The sequence below is a fragment of the Colias eurytheme genome, chromosome 31 (assembly GCF_061535395.1).
Source record: "Colias eurytheme isolate Ceu_HAF_F1 chromosome 31, ilColEury1 Martin Lab GWU primary, whole genome shotgun sequence".
In the NCBI taxonomy this organism is placed as follows: domain Eukaryota; kingdom Metazoa; phylum Arthropoda; class Insecta; order Lepidoptera; family Pieridae; genus Colias; species Colias eurytheme.
In genome coordinates, this window is record NC_143010.1 from 5,058,659 (window position 1) to 5,080,663 (window position 22,005).

At 34.4% G+C, this 22,005-nt stretch overlaps 1 protein-coding gene across 1 annotated transcript in view; it reads right to left on the reverse strand.

The window, feature by feature from the left end:
• Window positions 1-7,839: 7,839 nt before the first annotated feature.
• Window positions 7,840-22,005, reverse strand: part of LOC149895604 (cytoplasmic aconitate hydratase-like) — a 38,494-nt gene continuing 24,328 nt past the window's right edge. Inside the window, exons 12-22 of the mRNA XM_090118719.1 lie at window positions 20,613-20,775; window positions 19,349-19,449; window positions 18,356-18,475; window positions 16,986-17,142; window positions 15,426-15,532; window positions 15,019-15,147; window positions 14,121-14,257; window positions 13,774-13,947; window positions 13,202-13,298; window positions 9,164-9,349; window positions 7,840-8,416 (exon numbers count right to left, since the gene is read on the reverse strand). Of these exons, the coding sequence (XP_089974845.1) occupies window positions 8,306-8,416; window positions 9,164-9,349; window positions 13,202-13,298; window positions 13,774-13,947; window positions 14,121-14,257; window positions 15,019-15,147; window positions 15,426-15,532; window positions 16,986-17,142; window positions 18,356-18,475; window positions 19,349-19,449; window positions 20,613-20,775 (1,482 nt within the window). The 3' untranslated portion in view covers window positions 7,840-8,305. The remainder of the gene's footprint in view (window positions 8,417-9,163; window positions 9,350-13,201; window positions 13,299-13,773; window positions 13,948-14,120; window positions 14,258-15,018; window positions 15,148-15,425; window positions 15,533-16,985; window positions 17,143-18,355; window positions 18,476-19,348; window positions 19,450-20,612; window positions 20,776-22,005) is intronic.

Here is a 22,005-nt window from a genome sequence, read left to right on the forward strand (position 1 = left end):
GAAGGCTATAGGCCATATATCCTCACGCTAAGACACAGGAGCGGAGCAATGCGGGTGAAACCGTGGGGCACAGCTAGTAAAAGATAAAAGTGATACTTAGTTATAAGGAAAGTAAACTTAATAACAGTCTATTGACAACGCACAGTGCAAAATACTATGGTTAGGAATTAGGATCTTTAAATTGTTTACTATGTATTCTATAGTATGTACTTACAAGGTATGTTTTTATCAATCAACTAGCGGTCCGCCCCGGCTTCGCCCGTGGTACCTACATGTTTATGTTTTTTTTCATAAGAATCATCCTCGTACTTCAAGGAATAGATACCGCAGCGCACGCGATGACAGAATTTTTATTAAGGAATTTTTTACACCTTGGGTTACATTATTGCATTTTTGGTAAGGATCTCTAATTTTTTGAAAATGCAATATAGCCTATGTTGCTCAGTGAAGATGCAGCTTTCTAATGGTAAAAGAATTTTTGAAATCGGGCCAGTAGTTTATGCGTGAAAACCATACCTACATACATACATAATTACAAACCTTTTCTCTTTATAATATTAGTATAGACCTTTTTATAATATGCCAAATTAATCAACTAAACCAAGATTGTCAGGAATATTTGGGGCGTGATTACAGTCGATATCGAAGCCACTGGCGAGAAGATAGTAAGAAAAAGCAAAATTTAATTTAGCCCATGCAACGTAGTGATTGTTAAATAAAAGGTCCGAGAAAATATGATGAGCGGTTTTATTGAACAACGAACAATGAATAATAGCGCAATCGTACAAGTGTCAAAGAATCAAAGTGACAACAGATAATATATGAAATGAAAACTATTTATTATCTATGTTTATACTTCACATCTCCCTTTCTTTGTAAACAAACTAAACAACCATAACAAACCAAACTTTTTTTTTTTTTTTTTTTTTTTAAATATATGTATACACTATGAATGAACATTTTTATTTAAAGTATTAAATTTCTTTATTTTTACTTATCCAGTAATTAAAAAATTATATCTATCATATGATTATATAACAAGATACATGGCAAAGCATTCAGTTCTAATTAACAATGTTAATGTAAATGATTACTGAACAAGTTCTTATAAAATTATAGTAAACAAGTTATAATTAACTGATACTTAATGTTAATGATTAAGATACATGAAATAGTACTACAGTACTTATTGTTTTTTAACAATATTAGAGATTGAGTTTATTAATAGGTTTTATAGGTCTACCATATCTTGAGACTTGTGGTGCAGTCGCTGGTTGTGTCACCATATTAGAACTCTGTGTATTATTAGAGCTAAGCATCTCTCGCATCTCTGATGGATGTGTAGTTGTTGGGGTTGTTGCAGGAACACCCGGTGATTGAGTTTGAGCTGGCATCTGTTGTACTACTGGTTCTTCTGTGTATTTAGTTTCAGGTACAGCTATTCTGTTGCTGGGAATATCAGCTTGTGTCTTGTGCAAATGACTTAAGTTTCTTCGTAAAATTTGTCCTTTATCTGTTTGTATAATAACAGATCTTGGTAGATTTTTGGGCTTCTCTATTACTCTCGCCCCTTCCCAGTGTTGGTGAGCTACCTTGTGTCTGATTTTATCATTAATTTCCAAATTTACTGGTCTTGTAGTATGTTTATTACTGTAATTGGCCTGTTTCTCTCTTAATGTCTGTAGTTCAGTTGTGACTCCTTGTATGATTTTTGGTTTTAAATATTTGTCACTTACAGGTATTGGTGATCTTGTAATTCTGCTGAAAAGTCGTTGGTTAGGTGAGCCTAATAGGTCATTTCTAGGTGTATTTCTCCAGTTCAGTAACGCAAGCTGCACGTCTGACTTGTCAATGCTGCATTTTTTTAGTATGTTTTTTGCTGTTTGAACTGCTCTTTCAGCAAGTCCATTACCTTGATGGTGATGTGGACTAGATGTGACATGGTTAAATCTCCATTCTTTTTGAAAGGTCTTAAATTCTCTAGACATATATTGTGTTCCATTGTCAGTTTGTAACTCTTCTGGTATACCATGGGTAGAAAACCATCTTTTAAGTTGTTCAATCACTTCATATGACGACTGGCTTTTTAGCTCTTGAAAATCAATATATCCAGAGTAGCTGTCACATATAACAAGGTAAGTTTTTCCTTTTAATTCAAATAAATCTGAAGCAATTATTTGCCATGGAAGTGTAGGAAGCTTTTTAACTAAGACTGTGTCTTTAATGTTATCTCTTTGTGTTTGTTCGCAGACGGTGCACCCTTTAACTAGCTTTATGATATCATTATATTGTCCTTTCCAATAAAGAAATTGTCGAGCTCTTCTCAAACAGCTGTGTATACCAAGATGTCCTTGATGAATATTTTTTAACATTTTAGGGATTTGTGATGCCGGAACAACAATCTTATCACCTTTGAATATAATTCCTTTCAGATAGCTCAATTCTTCTTTAAAGTTAAAATAGTGTTGTAGTTCTGTAGGTAGTTCTTTCATGGTTTCAGGAAATCCTTGCTTTATAGTCTTCATTAGTAACTGTAAATGTTGATCTTCTTTAGTAGCCTTAATTAATTCTTCTTTAGCATCTAGAGACATAGGTAGTATAACTGCGATTTTTAAGTTTTCTTCTGGATCATATCTCAAGTTAGACGCATCACAGTCTCGACTAAGGAAGTCTGCTAATGGAATTTCAGTTCCCTTTTTGAATAATACCTTGGGTGAGTATGGTGCTAAGTTAAACATTATTCGTTGAAGTCTTGCGGGGGCTGATTGTATGTTTTTCTTAAATATTGTCTCTAGTGGTTTATGGTCGGATTCTACTGTCAGTTGTTTACCATAAACATATTCATGAAATTTCTTACATCCAAACAGTATGGCGAGCGCTTCTTTTTCTATCTGTGGATAATTCTGTTCAGATTTGGTCAATGCTCTTGCTCCATAGGCTACTGGTTGTCCTTCTTGGAGAAGTGCAGCTCCGAGATTTTTTGAGCTTGCATCTACAGACAATGTTACAGGTTTGTTGACATCATATAGTCTCAATACTGGGGGATTTTGAAGCACTTGTTTTATTTTATCAAGAGCTTTTTCATGATGAATTTCCCATGTAAAGCTTGTATTCTTGTGTAACAGGTCTCTAAGTGGATTTGTCAAATCCGACATGTTAGGGATAAATTTATTGAGATATGTAATCATTCCTAACAGTCTCTGTAACTCGGTTTTATTTGTAGGTTTTTTCATTGCCTGAATAGCTTCTACTTTGCCTGGGTCTGCTTCTAAACCTTTAGCTGAAATAATGTGTCCCAGAAATTTTATCTTGGTTGCTTCAAAGATGCACTTGTCTTTGTTAAGTTTGAAGCCAGATTTCTTTAATATTTCAATGACTTTGTCAACAGTTTTGCGTAGTTCTTCTTTAGTTTTTGCATGTATAAAAATATCATCGATCGATACTCTCACATTTTTTATATTACTGAGTAGATTTGTTAATATTTCTTGGAATATTTCTGGTGCTGATGAAACTCCAAATGGAAGTCTCTTGAAAGAATATCTTCCCCATGGGGTAGCGAATGTTAATATTTTTTGTGTTCTTTCTGATAGTCTAATTTGCCAGAACCCCTTTGTGCAGTCTAATAATGCAAAGAATTTAGAACCTTGAATATCAGCTGAAATTTCTTCTATAGTTGTGAGTGGAAAATGACGTCTGAGGATATTTTTATTGACATCTGATGGATCTATACAGATTCTTATTTTGTCCTTTTGTCTGACAACTACCATAGGACTCACAGCAGGAGTTGGCTCCGTTTCTGGTTTTATGACATCTAACTTTACCATCCTGTCAAGTTCTTGCTTAACTTCGGCTCTTATAGCATGGGGTACTCTTCTTGACGGTTTAATCTCAAGCTTTGGGTTCTCAATTAGGTCAATATCATACACATAATCTTTATAACAGCCTAATCCTTCAAATATATTATCAGTATATTGGCTCACCTTCAATGTTTTGACTCTTGCGACAAGTCCTAATTTTTCACAGGTCTCAAGTCCTAGGATTGGAGAAACTTTTTCTTCAACTACTTTGAATATTATTTTTGTTTCTTCATTCTTTAATTTACATAGTAGCTCTGTTTCACCTAGAACTGCCATCTTGTCTTCTGTGTAGCTTATTAAATTTTTTGTTCGGCTTGGTTTCAAAATTGCCTTTGTTTTGTTCATCAAGTGTCTTGGTAACACATTGCACTCTGCTCCTGTGTCTAGTTTGACTGTAATCCTTAAATTGCCAACTTGTAATTTTTCTGTCCAGTTTTTCTTTTCTCCAGACCTTATAGCGGATATGTACACTTCATCTTCGGATTGAGAGCTTTCTTCTACTGCGTTTACTCTATTTTTCTGTTTGTAATTATTATGTTTCATTTTTGTGCGACACATATTAGCAAAATGACCCTGTTTGGAACATTTGGTACAAGATTTGTTAAAAGCTGGGCACTCTCTACTTTTATGGTTAGTACCACATCTTCGGCAGTCAAAAGTCTTGTTTTCGTTAGATCTTTTATTTTTCACAGCAAAAACTTTATTTTTACTATCAAATTCATCTAATTGTTTAGATGCTTGTTCACTAGTTTTGCAGATCGTTATTGCTTTTGTCAAGTCCAAATTTTCTTCCGTTAGTAATTTTTCTCTAACCTGATTTGATCTAATTCCAAAAACGATTTTATCCTTTATCATTTCATCCAGTAAGTTGTTAAATTCGCATTTACTTGCTTGAGTTTTTATTTTGATTAAAAATTCATTAAATACTTCGTCCTCGTTTTGTTCGATCTTAAAGAATACATATCGTTCAAAAGATATGTTCTTTTTCGGCGCGAAATATTCTTTGAATTTATTTTTAATGATTTCAATATCATTTTTTTCCGCGTCGACAAGGTTAAAACTGTTAAATATTTCGATGGCGTCTGGGCCTATGACCGCCATAAAAGTTGCTGCCTGGATTGCGGCTGGTTTTTTGTCTAATTGTATTGCTGTGGCATACCAGTCAAATTGTTGCACCCACCTTGTCCAACACGTTGACTTGTCGGCGTCAATTAATTGTAGGTTAGCTGGCGGCTTTATTCCAGCCACTGCGTCGGATGTCGTCATTTCACAGCTTTCTCATATATTTTCTTATTACATACTTTACAACCGCTTCTGACACCATGCAACGTAGTGATTGTTAAATAAAAGGTCCGAGAAAATATGATGAGCGGTTTTATTGAGCAACGAACAATGAATAATAGCGCAATCGTACAAGTGTCAAAGAATCAAAGTGACAACAGATAATATATGAAATGAAAACTATTTATTATCTATGTTTATACTTCACAGCCCAGCTAGTTAAAAATGATATTTCAACAGTGGAAAACCCACCACCACACACTCTACCGGAAAAGTCAGTCAACGACAACCGTTTGTAGTTAAATTAAATAGGTTTTAAAACAGCGTAGCTATAGTTTAATGTCGTCTTGCGTGTGATCGCTTTTGAGTCGTGTTGGTGTTCGATCCCGTCAGTTTCTTTCATTTATTTACTCTTTAATACAACTAAACGGACTTAGGTACTAAAATTAAAAATATATTATGTATAAACTATGTGAGATTGTTTATTGTTATTGGAATAATGTATTGTTATATATATCTAGATTCATCATGTTCAATTTATTAACAGGTCTATGTGTAATATAACTATTTACTGATTTAAAGCATTTTCATAATTTATCAGTGCGTCCACCATGCGTATAAGGTACATGAAATTTTTAACTAGATGGCGCTGAACGCCTAAGATTATATTTCTATGCATGTTTATCTACAACTAGCGGTCCGCCCCGGCTTCGCCCGTGGTACATATTTACGTTTTCTCAACATAAGAACCATCCTCGTACTTCAAGGAATACAATAAAAAAGAATTATCGAAATCGGTTCAGCCGTTCACACGTGATGCCGTGACAACGCGATTCGGGTTTCATTTTTATATATTTATCTATAATATAAAAATGAATCGCAAAATGTGTTGGTCGCCTATGACGACAACCGCGGTTGAATCGATGTCGTTAATTATTTTTTTATAATATTCCTTGAAGTACGAGGATGGTTCTTATGGCAAGAAAATGTAAACATGTACCACGGACGATGCCGCGGCCGGGGCGGATCGCTAGTAGATTATGTAGTAAGATTACTAGTCCTAAGTACTTCAACTTGCTTCTAATATTATTAGAGCTAGCGCGCACGAGCAACTTTGTCTCCGCAACTATTTTGTCTCTCCACCTATGGGCTAGTATGAAAGTGCGCGCATGTAGCGACGCAACTCCCCATACAATTGATGGGAGAGACAAAATAGTTGCGGAGACAAAGTTGCTCGTGCGCGCTAGCTCTTATTATTTGTGAAAATAGATGAATAGTAATAATCCAATGTTTTTAATGTGTGTTATCAAACTAGGCTAGGTTCATATTATTTTCTAGTATACCGGTGCTTTTCCACCAATAATGTGCGAGGATTTGTAGCGAGGAATGTTTGTAAATAACCAATAGTATCGTTTCAAACGCTAAACGCTTTTAAACTAAATGAAGCATGAATGGTTTTTACAAAAACATTCCTCGCTACACATTCTCGCACATTTCATTACAAATTGGTTCAGCAGTTTTGCCGAAACATTTTTTTTTTATAAGCCTTTTTAACAACCAATTCATTTGTAAGTAAAGCAAAGGATAGGTTTTAAGGTAAGGAGAGAGATGAAATAAAACACGTAATAACAAATTAATAATTTTATTTCTAATATATTTCACTTATCCTAATATCCACTACCAATAAAATATTTTTATAACAAGGAATACATATAACTTTATAAAAAGTATCTTAAAAACTGGCTTACCACAAAAAACTTTAGACAGGGTTTAACTTCGCGCGGGTTCTCTTTAATCTGGTTTTGTCGTATTTCACAAGTGACAGATCCCTGGTTTAAAGTTAGACTGTTTTTAAATTGTTTTGTGGTAATGTCATTAGTATTTAATAAAAGATATTCGTTCATCCAGAACTTTCGACTGGATGAACGAATTTTGGTAATAAATTTTTGAAGTGAAAACTTGTTTAGCGGCGTTGAGCACTTTTTCTGTAATGGGTATAAAATCTTAAACTCGCGTCAGGACACGTGACCTGATCGAAAAAGCGTAAGACGGATACCATTCCAAAATATCAAACATGCTCAACGTTAATAATCAAGTTTTCACTTCTGCCGGCACTCCCCCAGTGCAACCCGTCTTTTTTATGTGAATCTCACTAAAACAGTTTTTTGAATTATTAATATTGGCACAGAACTAAATTAAAAGAAAAAATAGTCCCAACTTTATACCCTTAAAATTTTAACTACATTTCTAAAGTTAAGCAACGTGACGAGCGGTTTAGAAATGGATGGGTCTTTAAATATATTTTTTTGTTTTGAATAAATAAAATAATTTATTTGTACTAATAGTTGTGTTTGGTTAGATCATTATAAATTCGTTTTTTAAGTTAAGAAATATAAGAAAAAATTGAGTACCACTTATACTAACGTATTTTTTTTATTGAGCCCATTAAGCGCGTCACACACGGTGAAGATACTATAATATTTTATCTTAAGATACTGTTATATTTTATATTACAGTATCTTAACGCATCCGGTATCAGCGTTCGGACCATCATTTTTCTTTTTGTCATTGCGTACTAAGACTCCTGTAGAACCGCCATCCTGTTACAAATGATCCACAAAATTTCGCGTCATTTGTAACAGGATGGCGGTTCTACAGGGGTCTTAATATCCGTAGGGGTCCGAACGCTGATACCGGATGCGTTAAGATACTGTGATATAAAATATAACAGTATCTTAAGATAAAATATTATACATAGTATCTTCACCGTGTGTGACGCGCTTTATGAGAAATAAGGTTATAATAGTTCCCGTATACTTTTGAATATTTTGCATTTGACACAGAAACACCATTTTTTTCGTAATTTCAAAATCGATTATAATTTTTATATATTATGTTGATATATTTAAAATGTTCTAGAACTGTACATGTTGAATTGTGTTTCTTTAAATATTTACGTATTGTATAAATTCCGATGAAGTTAAACTATGGTGTTTATCATTTTTATTCATACAAAATACTAGTTTTCACATACAAAAATAATTCATACATAAAAACCATTACATAAATGAACCAATATTTTTTTACAAATATGAAGTTTAATCAATTACAAAAAAACCAATACACCAAAAAAAAAATTTTTTTTTTCTCAAAAAATGTGGGTAGTTTTACAACATCTTCCTTATCATATTGTTCAAAATGCCGCCATGTCTGAAGTAACTGAGGTCCACTTCAGTATCGTACCGCACTTTCACTTGGAAGGACGTTCCGTTGTCCACCTGCAGAGAAAATAATAAATAAATAATAGGCATAAATTTATATTTATAAAGCACTAGCGGTCCGCCCCGGCTTCGCCCGTGGATGTACCACGTATTTACGTTTTCTCTACATAAGAACCATCCTCGTACTTCAAGGAATATTATATTAAATTAGAGAATTATCGAAATCGGTCCACCCGTTCACGCGTGATGCCGTGACCAAGGGAAATAGGGATTATTTTTTATATATAGAGAATTGAATGCCATAAAACAAAAAATACCAAATATTTTTATGCAGTTTTTCAATTACAGTACGATTATTCGAATTAATTGGGACCGGGCTAATCTCAGGAACAACTGGTCCGATTTGAAAAATTCTTCGGTGTTAGATAGCCCATTTATCGAGGAAGGCTAGGCTATATATCATCACGCTAAGACCAACAAGAGCGGAGCAATGCGGGCGAAACCGCACAGCACAGCTAGTAATATAATAATCACACAAATATTAATGATAACCACACTATTAAACTTACAGCAAACTAAACTCACTCTTACTCTAAAACACACTCATTCCACAGAAAATTTACTCCAACTCACACTCACTCTAAAAATCTCACTTTGACTCATATTAATTACAATTCTAATTTCTATACAACTTATTAAAATCTAACTTTAAAAATACACTCATTCCACAGAAAACTCCAACTCACACTCACTCCATAAAATCTCACTCCAACTCACACTAATTACATTTTTTTCTTTTTTTACCTTAACATCAAGCAACTGATGAGTTTTCAGGTTTTCCGGCACTTCAATATTGAACATTTCCTTCCCGGTCAGTCCCAGGGTATCCGCGTTTTGCCCGGGCAGAAACTGTAGGGGCATAACGCCCATACCGACTAGGTTTGACCGGTGAATTCGCTCGAAAGATTCGGCTATAACTGCTTTTATGCCCTGGGAATAGAAAGAAGGGAAAAATTAGATTTTTTTTGTGTAAGAAGGCTAGGGTATTAAGTATTGGAAAATTTTAAAACTAGGTTAGTTTTTTTATGAGACTTTTTTTTAAATAGAAGGCGGGATTCGAACCCGCGTCTTTCACCTTAGTTTGTTATGTTAAGGGTTAGGTATAAGTGGGTTACTGATACATTTATTTAATATTAGAGGTCCGCCCCGGCTTCGCCTGTGGTACATATTTCGCAATAAAAGGTAGCCTATGTCCTTTCTCGGGTATCAAAATATATCCATACCAAATTTCATGCAAATTGGTTCAGTAGTTTAGGCGTGATTGAGTAGGGAATGCAATCCCGACTCGAGATTGCAAATTCGGGATCCCGCGGGATTAGAAATATCAATCCCGCGGGATCCCGGAATTTTCGGGATCCCGTCTAATTTAAAAAAAATGTTGAGTTCAGATGACTGAAAAAGCTAATAACTGCTTGTTTGTCATTTGTAAGGTTAACTCAAATAACATATTACTCGAAAGAAAATAAAAACCTTTATTTTTTAATCTTACCAACTAAATAATAATCAGGTTGTAAGGAAATTAACGAAGGTAAATTAGGTAATCAAAACAATAAGCTTATTTCAAGGGAATTAGGAAAAAGAGTGATTTTGAAAATGTTAAATGACTCCTTAAAAAACAATGGGTATTAATAGTTTCATCTGCTAAACGGCATCTAATGTCCGTTGCAATGTACCCCGCTGCTGAGAATGCCCTCTCCGACTCAACGCTGATTGGCAACAGCGTGGCGATTCGCCACTGGCGAAGCAATTATACAGGGTGTAATCGTTAAGTGTGCACATGCGATTATTCCGTAACTATTGCAGATATCAAAAAACTTTAAACTGATAACGAAAGCCCTTTACCTAACGAGTAAAATGACATTATTAACTTTTTACTAATAAAACGAGAAATATCCAAAAATGTTACTTGAAACGCTCCCATATATTTAGTATGAAATATGACTATTTCATACATTTAATATGAAAGTTCATTCAGAAACTGTAAATAGAGCTCGATGTGGAATACAATGGTATTCCATATCGAGGATGCCATTTCGAACATTTGCTTTGAATACAACATGTATGGGAAATCAAATGTATGGGAGCGTTTCATGTAACATTTTTGGATATTTCTCGTTTTACTTTAAAAAAGTTCTTATTGTCATTTTACTCATTAGGTATAGTACTTTCAATATCAGTTTAAAGTTTTTTGATATCTATAATAGTTACGGAATAATCGCCTGTGCACACTTAACGATTACACCCAGTATGCAAACTGCAAAAATCGCCCCCTTGTTCCTCCACACTCAAACAAATCCATTTCTTTTAGATTCTAATTGGTAGATTCTAATTTGTCTAAGCTCGTGGACGTAGATATACGTGCAAAAGGACTTTTAGAAGCCGCTTGCGCCCCGAGTGGTTGTGTGTTGCGTCGCTGACCACTGCCACCCAATCCCGTCAATCTCGAACGGGATCTCGTCATATGATGCGTCGGGATTGATCCCGAAAAATTACACGAGATCTCGCGAGATCGGGATCCCGCGGGATCGGGATTGCATTCCCTATGATTGAGCAACAGACAGACAGACAGAGTTACTTTCGCATTTATAATATTAGTATGGATATACTAATTAATATTAATAAATCCGACTTGTATTAAAATTATAAATTGCCGTATTATTAAGAATGAAAAGAGAAAGTCATCAAAAAGTGAAAGATTCTTGGATAAAACACTGAACTAAACAAATTTTTCACACATATCTTGAAAGAATTTCTTAAACTTAATAAAACATTATTTTTTTTTTTAATATTTTGGGACAATTTTCACACAAGGCACAATCTGATCCCATACTAAGCTTTCGCTTGTGTTATGGAAACCAGATGGCTGATAAACATACATATACAGGGTGTCCCAAAACTCAACGTCAAGCCAAAACAGGGCGATAGGATTGATTGTAACCATCATGAGAAAAATCTGAAAAAAAATCTATTCCATGCAGTTTGAAAAATATGGGCATTTAAGAAAAACCTAAAAATTTGGTCAACCTGTAACTATTTTTCGGTTATTTTGGTTAATTTTTATTATTTTTGTTCATTTAAACTTTGGAACCGTAACCCTAAATAACATTTCTAGAACCACAGTCAAAAATAATGACACAATTGCCCCAAGTTTCCTTGAATTGAAGACTATTTGTTAAACTATGAATTTAAAATTTTCAAAATTTGTCGACTTTGACGGCCCCTCCTTTAAAAAAAATGTACTAGAGTATCTTGGCAAGTGCCATTAAAAGTTGGCGCATTTAATCAGGATTGTAAAATAGTACAATACTTGTTAGTTTCATACTAAAAAAAATGAATGAAAAAATAAAAACCTCAAGTAACCCGATTTTTGCTAACCCATTTTATTTAGTTAAAATGTTTTTCATTCGCACAAACTCTTTGTAGGTTCTTAGTTTTACGGCAAAATGATGAGAGAGATGGATAGTGGACATGTTTGCCATGAGTGAGCGAGACAGATAGTGACGCCGTTTCGTTCCGATCGTGTTTAGTGCAAGTAAGAGATTTCCTTGACCAGGAATATCCGGGAAGGTGGATTGGACGTTCAGGCACTATCTCGTGGCCAGCCCGTTCCCCAGATTTAAATCCCCTGGATTTTTTTATTGGGGCGTTCTCCAAGAAAAAGTTTATTCAAAGCCCATTGAGCGAGTAGCCGAGCTGCGTGAACGAATTTCTCAAGCTGCTGAGGACACCAACTCTCGAGGATATGCCCGGCTAATAAGTAAATCTTTTTTAAGAAGATGTAGGGCGTGTATTGAGGCTGATGGTAAACAATTTGAACATTTATTGTAATAAAAAATGTTATTTCCCTATCTGACTTTTATTTCAATAAACCTAAAGTAAACTAGGTCAAGATTTTTAATTATTTTTTTAATTTTACTTACTTTTGTTGACTTTGGTAAAAGTGGCGTCACTATCTGTCTCGCTCACTCATGGCAAACATGTCCACTATCCATCTCTCTTATCATTTTGCCGTAAAACTAAGAACCTACCAAGAGTTTGTGCGAATAAAAAACATTTTAACTGAATAAAATGGGTTAGCAAAAATCGGGTTACTTGAGGTTTTTATTTTTTCATTCATTTTTTTTAGTATGAAACTAACAAGTATTGTACTTTTTTACAATCCTGATTAAATGCGCCAACTTTTAATGGCACTTGCCAAGATACTCTAGTACATTTTTTTTAAAGGAGGGGCCGTCAAAGTCGACAAATTTTGAAAATTTTAAATTCATAGTTTAACAAATAGTCTTCAATTCAAGGAAACTTGGGGCAATTGTGTCATTATTTTTGACTGTGGTTCTAGAAATGTTATTTAGGGTTACGGTTCCAAAGTTTAAATGAACAAAAATAATAAAAATTAACCAAAATAACCGAAAAATAGTTACAGGTTGACCAAATTTTTAGGTTTTTCTTAAATGCCCATATTTTTCAAACTGCATGGAATAGATTTTTTTTCAGATTTTTCTCATGATGGTTACAATCAATCCTATCGCCCTGTTTTGGCTTGACGTTGAGTTTTGGGACACCCTGTATAAATATAATTTTAAATAAATACTTATATAGATATTCAGCACCCAGACACAGAGCAAACATCTATGTTCATCACACAAATATTTGCCCCGGGTGGGAATCGAACCCACGACCTCTGGGCTTGGAAGGCAGGGCCACTACCAAGCCAATAGGTCAGTCAAATTTCCTACATAAGCTCACCAATATAAAAACCTATATTTCTGACATGAAACTTACCAATAAATATGGACCCTTCGCTGCCCAGTCTCGACTCGAACCGCTACCATAGTCTTTGCCCACTATTGCAATTAGGGGCACATTTTCTTTCGCGTATCTAGAAGGAATATTTTTAATTATTAATAGCGGAAATATTATTATAATGCGGGAATCATGGTGTTTATAAAATGTTTATTTAAATATGTATATGATTACAACGGCGAAATATATTTTTTTTATTTAATATTCATATTTGGCTAATTATAAATTAGTGCAAATTAACAGTTTCCCCAAGTGCCTATACACAAAATTGCCCCAAAGTGCCCCTAACCCAAAATAGCTACCAAAATTGCACGTTATACGAAATTGCCCAAAGTGCCCCTAATAAAAATTTGCCCCAATAGTGCTCCTAAACACAAATTTGCCCCAAAGTGCCCCTTAACATAATTATGCCCCAACGTGCCCACAAAACACAAATTTGCCCCAAAAGTGCCTTCTTATCCATATCTGCCCCATAAGTGCCCCTAAACACAAATTTGCCCCAAAGTGCCCCTAACACAAATTTGCCCCTAATTTTGCCCCAATAGCCTTACCTCTCAGCAGCATCAAATATATCCATACTATCGCCACTCGGTATATGAACAGTTTTCGGTCCCGGCGCGGCGGCCATCTTGTTCACGATACGAATGTTCGCGAACGTGCCTCGCGACATTACCGCGTCGTTGCCTCGCCTCGAACCGTACGAGTTGAATTCGCGGGGGGTTAAACTGGGCATAAAAATATCATATTTGATAAGACAGTAATTAAAAAAAAATTGACGTAATTTTGTTGTTTAAGTATTTTTTACGTGATGAGTGTATGCAAAACTACAAGTCTCTTCGCGCTTAGTATACTAATAGTGGGACACCCTGTATAAACATGTAATAAATAAATAACTCACCCTCTACTAGCTAAATATCTAGCGGCCGGCGAGTTTCTAGCTATAGAGCCGGCGGGTGAGATGTGGTCTGTTGTTACAGAATCACCCAGTAAGAGCAGACACCTGGCGCCTACTATACTTTTGATTGGGGGTAATTCCTGAAAATGTTTAAATATTGAAGTTTTATGTGGTGTTATAGTATTAAAATCTGAATAAAATGCTTATTTTGAGAACTTTTGATGAGTAGACAATTTATGTGTTCATATTTGCGGGTAGATGCTGAAAATTTTATTTAAAAAGTATTTTTTTATGGGTAAGTTTGTGATATTATTTATAGTTTTGGGGGTAGTTGCTAAAACGTTCATTATTTATGAGTGTATGCATGTGTGCATTATGTGATAGTTGGTCAAAATAGTTTTAAGAATAATTTAAAGAAGTTGTTTATTTAATTAAAAGCAAATGTTAGGATGCTGGAGTTGCTCATTTTTTTATTTGTTTTGTTATTTTTATGTATTTATTATGCACACAGGGACACGTTGATGGTGCAATTTAGATTTAAAAACCAAATGTGTTACGATAATGTTGTATTATTATTTTTGAAATTGTACCTGTGTGCTCTCCAAATGAATTAATAAATAAATAAAATTTTATTGCAATAATTTACTGCAGCAGCTAGCAGTTTCGAGTTATTGTATAAAAAATTTATTATTAGGGTGGTACTTGAAAAATTAATCTTTTTAATTTGGGGGTAGCTGTGGAAAAGTTTTTCAATACATTTATTTACTCCACGACATTTTAACTGATAAACACAAACATTATTTTTTTTTATAAAACAAAGTATCCAATATAAAAAATCTTTACCTATTTAAGTGTAAATACAAATAAAAATATTAATCGAAAAAATTATATTTTCTTATACCTTAGTCATGCCATCGAAAAATGGTGGTTTCTTGATGTATGTGGAATTAGGGTCCCATCCGTACAATTTTCCTTTCGGCACGTCCAGGGTCTGCCATGATGGAGAGCCTTGCTCTATTTTCGCGTATACCTGTTGAAAGTAAGTAGTTAGTTGTAGTAAGTAGTAGTTGTTGGTAGTGGTGGGAAGTAGTAATAATCTATCTATACTTCTATACTAATATTATAAAGAGGAAAAGTTTGTAATTATGTATGTATGGTTTTCACGCATAAACCTCTCAACCGATTTTGATGAAATTTGGCACAGACAATCTTTAGACCCTGAGAAAGAACATAGACTACCTTTTATTGCAAAATATGTACCACGGGCGAAGCCGGGGCGGACCGCTAGTATTAATAAATAATACTTACCTCCTTAAACATGCCGGGAATGACGTATTTATTTTCGACCTCTTGAATTTCAGCGCGAGTAGGCCAAATGTCCCTCAGGAACACAGGAGAGCCGTCAGGGCGCTTACCTGTTGACAATTTATTATTTTTATAATATTTTTTGAAACTAACTACCTTCATATTTGGAAATTAATTTCTACCAAGAATCGGCGAGAAATAAAGTTTCTTTGTACAATGTTCATACAAGTCAATGGGGTAACTTTTTCAACATCTTGATATTTCTAGTAAACTTATGTGTCAGTTAAAATGATAATTTATAGAAAAATAATCCTAAATAGTCTCACCAAAAGTTCTTGTTCATCAAATTTTTAACAAAAATTTTTTTTTATCATTCTAGATCGCGCATCATCTTTGCAGAAATACCAGGACACCGAGGTTGTTATAATTTCTTCATATCTTTTAAAATAAAAAATGTATGCGTGTACTAGAGTACACACGTAAGAAGTGAAACTTCTTTATGACCTTAAAAATGTCACGAGTATGGCGTAACGCAAAAATGTCACGCGTACGGCGTAACCATGGAACTATAGTCATGGCGTAACGCAAAAATGTCACGCGTACGGCGTAACGCAAAAATGTAACACTAAATTTTTGTCCAACCCCGATAAAGAAGTTTCACTTCAAAAAAAATGCGGAGTTTAACCAACTTTTTTGCACCAAAATTTATAATTTTCCACCTTTATAACCTAACAAAAGTACCAGGGCACCATACACTATGAGCAGGTTGAAATAATTTTGGTCGAATTTCCCTATGATTTATCCTGTAAAGTACCAGGGCACTATACACTTTTATAGTAGGGGAGGCAAAGAGGGGATTTTGGGATTTACTCGAGCGCGTCAGATTACTATAAGGGACGGTACCTTAGCTATTCATTAGTACCTCTAGAGTCTAGTCAATATGAGCAGTTATGGTTGGTGGGTGCGCTCAGGGGCCCCGCTGGAAAATTTGAATAATCCATAATTCCCTAAGGTTGAGCTCGAATCGTCAGATTAGCGAAATGGGGACTTCTTATATTGTAATTAACCCCCCCATATATTAATCTGACGCGCTCGAATAATATTACTTTAATTTTTTACCCTTTCTTCATAGCGATTAAATCGCCACTTAAATCGTCAGATTAACGTATACTTTTTTTCAGTGACGTCCTGGAGCATGCAAAATATCAATATCTAACGCGCTTGAGTATTTCCAAGCCAATTTTTTTTTTTTTTAAATTAAAAAAAATCAAAAAACCCTTCCCCACCGCTAAAAGTGAAAACATTATAGGACCTTTTTTTCTCGCTATGGTCTAATCTACCAATTCTAATAGGTTCCCGTGACGCTCGAGTAAATCCACATTTAGCATCCTGGGCTTCCCTACTATTAGGAGATTGGAACTATCTTTTTTCTTTTTTAAGTCAAATTTCCCTACGATTCATACTGTAAAGTACCAGGGCACCATACATTACGAGGAAATTGAACTATCTTTTATCCATTTTAAGTCGAATTTCCCTGTAAACTACCAGGCTATCAGAACTCACCAAGCGGCTGGGTCACAAAGTCTATATCCACAGTGGAAGCGAGCGCGTACGCGATCACCAGCAGCGGGGACGCGAGGTAGTTGGCGCGAGTGTTGGGGTGAATGCGACCTTCGAAGTTGCGGTTGCCGGATAGCACGCCGCAGCATACTAGCTCGTTCTGTGGTGTGGATAAATCTTAATATATATAAATCTCGTGTCACAATGTTTGTTCTCAATGGACTCCTAAACCACTTAACCGATTATAATAAAATTCGCACACCATGTGCAGTTCGATCCAACTTGAGAGATAGGATAGTTTAAACATGTAGGTACCACGGGCGAAGCCGGGGCGGACCGCTAGTTGAAATATAAATATACTGAATCCATACTAATATTATAAATGCGAAAGTAACTCTGTCTGTCTGTCTGTTACTCAATCACGCCTTAACTACTGAACCAATTTGCATGAAATTTGGTATGAAGATATTTTGATGCCCGAGAAAGGACATAGGCTACTTTTTATCCCGGCAAAATGACGCAATCCCGGAAATCCCACGGGAACGGGAAATATGCAGGTTTTTCTTTGACTGCGCGGGCGAAGCCGCGGGCGGAAACCTAGTAAATAAATATTTCAGGACAATTTTTCACACACGGCACAATCTGATCCCATACTAAGCTTTCGCTTGTGTTATGGAATCCAGATGGCTGATAAACATAGATTTTTAAATAAATACTGATATAAATAATTAATACCCAGACACAGAGCAAACATCTATGTTCATCACACTAATATTTGCCCTGGGTGGGAATTGAACCCACGACCTCTGGCTTGAAAGGCAGGGTCACTACCAACCAAGCCAACCGGTCAGTCATACCGGAAACGTCGTAAAGAAACGATTAAATGTATTTATGAACAATAAATATATATTTAACAATAAACTACTGTCACATTAATTGTCTTATTATTGGTATTCCTTTTTATTGGCGTATTGTTTTGTTAAAGTTAATTATAAATATTGTAATACAAATAGCTGTAAGGAATCTATGTATGTAAAAAATAAAATAAAATAAATAGATAACATTAAAGAACGAATAATTCAATGATATTCCTATATTTACCATTAGGTGAACGATTTAATAAATTGTAAATTACAATACAAATGGTTAATCTTTATTAAATAACATTAATTAATGTACAATCATAAAAATAAATTGTTTTCAATAAAAAAACAATGATGTTTCACATAGTGCTTTTTTGTTAGCAAAATATTTTTAAATTGACACAATAAATTTTTTAATTCAAGCTGTTTTTATTATTTCTCCTAAGTCCCAATAAACAGAAAAAAGATAATTTTACATAAAATAAATAAATTAAATTTTAAAATCCTTACCTTTTCAATAGTATTAGCGATATTATCGTCAATCGGACCAGAGTTACCAATACATGTCATACATCCGTAGCCGACGACGTTGAAACCGAGTTTCTCCAAGTATGGAATAACTCCGGATTCCTGTAAATATTGAAGTAAAACTTTTTTAGGCGCGACTAGGGAGTAACTCAGATGTTGTTTTTTGTGACGGAAGTAACGCTTACGCGTCTGTGTAGTTTCCGCCATTTAAAAATAATAATTCTGATTGGTTGTAAGTATATGTCATATACTACACGCTTCTTGACTTATACGCCAGCTAGTGGCAAATATCATAATCAATTAGGATTATTTATTTTCAAATTTTCAAACGGATCAATTGTGAATGAAAAATTCAACAGTTTTAAAAACATTATTTTAAATTGCAAAATTTTTTGAAAATCTCTAAATATATTACTTAATCTTATTTATTACTTTTAAAATAAGTAAATTAAAAATAAATTTTCTGACAATTGCGACATTTTATAATATTCAATAACAAGGTTATATTGACATGTGCGTTTTACTTCAATCGCGCGTAAAGGTTACACGCACACACTTTTTTGTATGTTTGTCACTGCGTTTCACAGAAATTATGAACAATAAGTAATTAACGATTTAAAATTAAAATTTGCACATTTCCTCAAAAAGTAATCCTATATTATAAATGCGAAAGTAACTCTGTCTGTCTGTTACGCTTTCCCGCTTAAACCTCTCAACCGATTTTGATGCATTTTAGCACAATCTTAAGACCCTGAGAAAGAACATAGGCTACCTTTTATTGCAAAAAAACACCACGCGGGCGAAGCCGCGGGCGGAAGCTAGTTCTAATATAAACATGTAATAAATTTATCTACTAATGTGTTCAGCTTTGGCATTTCCAAACAGAATGAAAACGTACATTCCAGTGTTTTCTTTACTCAAATCAAATACTTTACACAACTTAAATACATTTTTAAATATATTTTTTCTACCTACCCTCAAATAATAGGTCACCACTCCAGAACCAGGCGATAGAGATGTCTTGATATAAGGTAGCACACTAAGGCCATTCTCCACTGCCTTCTTTGCTAGGAGACCTAAGAAAGAAATGTTATTAGAGTACATGTACTTGAAATTTGTGAATAAAAGAATGCTATATAGACATTGAAAAGGTTTAACGGATTTAAAATTCGCTTTAAATCTGTTTAATCGTTGCGTTAGGATTTTTGCAGTATTATTTTGAGTTTCGGTATATCACCAGCTCCAAGCAAAAAAAAAAGTGTGTGCGTGTAACCTTTACGCGCGATTGAAGTAAAACGCACATGTCAATATAACCTTGTTATTGAATATTATAAAATGTCGCAATTGTCAGAAAATTTATTTTTAATTTACTTATTTTAAAAGTAATAAATAAACAAGTATATTTAGAGATTTTCAAAAAAATTTGCAATTTAAAATAATGTTTTTAAAACTGTTGAATTTTTCATTCACTTTGCTATTCACAATTGATCCGTTTGAAAATTTGAAAATAAATAATCCTAATTGATTATGATATTTGCCACTAGCTGGCGTATAAGTCAAGAAGCGTGTAGTATATGACATATACTTACAACCAATCAGAATTATTATTTTTAAATGGCGGAAACTACACAGCGTTACTTCCGTCAGAAAAAAAATCTGAGTTACTCCCTAGTCGCGCCTAAAGAAGTTTTACTTCAAAAACAAAACTTATTGCTTCAGTTTTAACTGTATATGTACAAGTATCTCACCAACTTTAATCAAAATGTAAGGTTTTGGAAATGTTATTAAAAACGTGGTCTATGTTCATTTAAATTTGAGTGAAGATTATGAGTTTAGGTACCTACTACTCTACTACTCAAAGCATGCAACGATAGTTTAATTTTAATCCCCCGGAATCACAGACACAATAGAAAATCTATTGTGTCGTGGCCCGATCGGGCCGCTCGGTGGTCAAGGGGATAAATTCAAGTATGACCACATAAAACAATATTTGGTAAAGTAATTAATTATTTTAAGGGCCGATTTTTCAATGCTTGGATAAAACTTTTCCGTCCAATAAAGTATTACACGGTAATATTAAAATGTCACGTAAACTGTCAAATACGGGCAATTAGAATACGTTTTTAAAATGGTAGTTTTATACATTATTCGACGAATAAGTTTTATCCAAGCATTGAAATTTAAGTCTAGCTTTAAGTTTAAGTACTATTTAGTATTACACAATTATTCTAGCACTCACCAGCCCCCAGCATAACGCTCGGATTCGACGTGTTCGTACACGACGTGATAGCCGCTATGATGACAGACCCATGGTTGATGGTGTACTCCTTGCCATCGCTGAAGGAGAAACTTCCCGAAGCGGATAATTGGTTTGGGGACAGGCCGAAGCCTTTGAAACCGATCTGAGTGAACGAATGAACGATTGAATGAAAATTTATATATTTATAACATTTATTTCAGGTAACAGACAATAAATTGTACAGAACCATAGAATAAATACCTGACAGACTAACATGCATATTATAATAATTTATAACTAAAACTAAGAATATACTAATAAGTAATTAAAAGCACAACATATTACACCACACCATATCCGTACTAATATTATAAAGCTCAAGAGTTTGTTTGTTTCAACGCGCTAATCTCAGGAACTACTGGTCCGATTTGAATAATTTCGGCGTTAGATAGCCCATTTATCAAGGAAGGCTAGACTGTATATCATCACGCTAAGACCAATAGGAGCGGAGCAATGCGGGTGAAACCGTGGAGCACAGCTAGTAACAATTAATAAAACGATCCAGATTTTTTCTGTTTATATAACAAGATATATACAAAAAAAAACAGTGGGACAAGGGGCGTTTATATTCGTCCCAAGCCCCCCACTATGGGACATAGGGTCCAAATTAAATCTGGGTCAAATTAAAACAATCGTTTACACGCCCCTGACATACATACACACGGAAATGTCGTATAATTATAAATATAGCTAACTCAGCATTTTTATATTGCCTTGAATACGATGTACTAGTTTTCGCCCGCGGATTTTTTTGCTGATTTTTAATTAATTTGGTTTTAATCCTACTAATATTATAAATGCGAATGTTTGTGAGGATGTGTGTGTGTGTTTGTTACCCTTTCACGCAAATTCTACTGAACCGATTACAATGAAATTTAGCACACATATAGAGGGTAACTTGGATTAACACATAGGATAGGTTTTATCCCGGAAATCCCACGGGAACGGGAACTATGCGGGTTTTTCTTTGACAACGCGGGCGAAGCCGCGGGCGAAAACCTAGTTCTAAATAAAGGTTTATTTTAAAATATAGACCAGTTATTATTTGTATTAAGGTAAGTATCTTATTTATAAATATTTTTTTACTATTTTTAACAAAATAATTACAGGATTATTATCTATTACATTATATTAGAAAAACAAACACATTAGATACTACATGTTTGTACTCACTCTGGCTTTGTCTCAGTTAAAATCATGACAAACAAATGTATTAATGATGTTTACGAACTACCTGTTTGTCAAATTTCATTAAAAACAATTTAGTTCTTTTTGTGTAACTGAAGAATATCAAACCTATTGATATAGTTATACTAGCGGTCCGCCCCGGCTT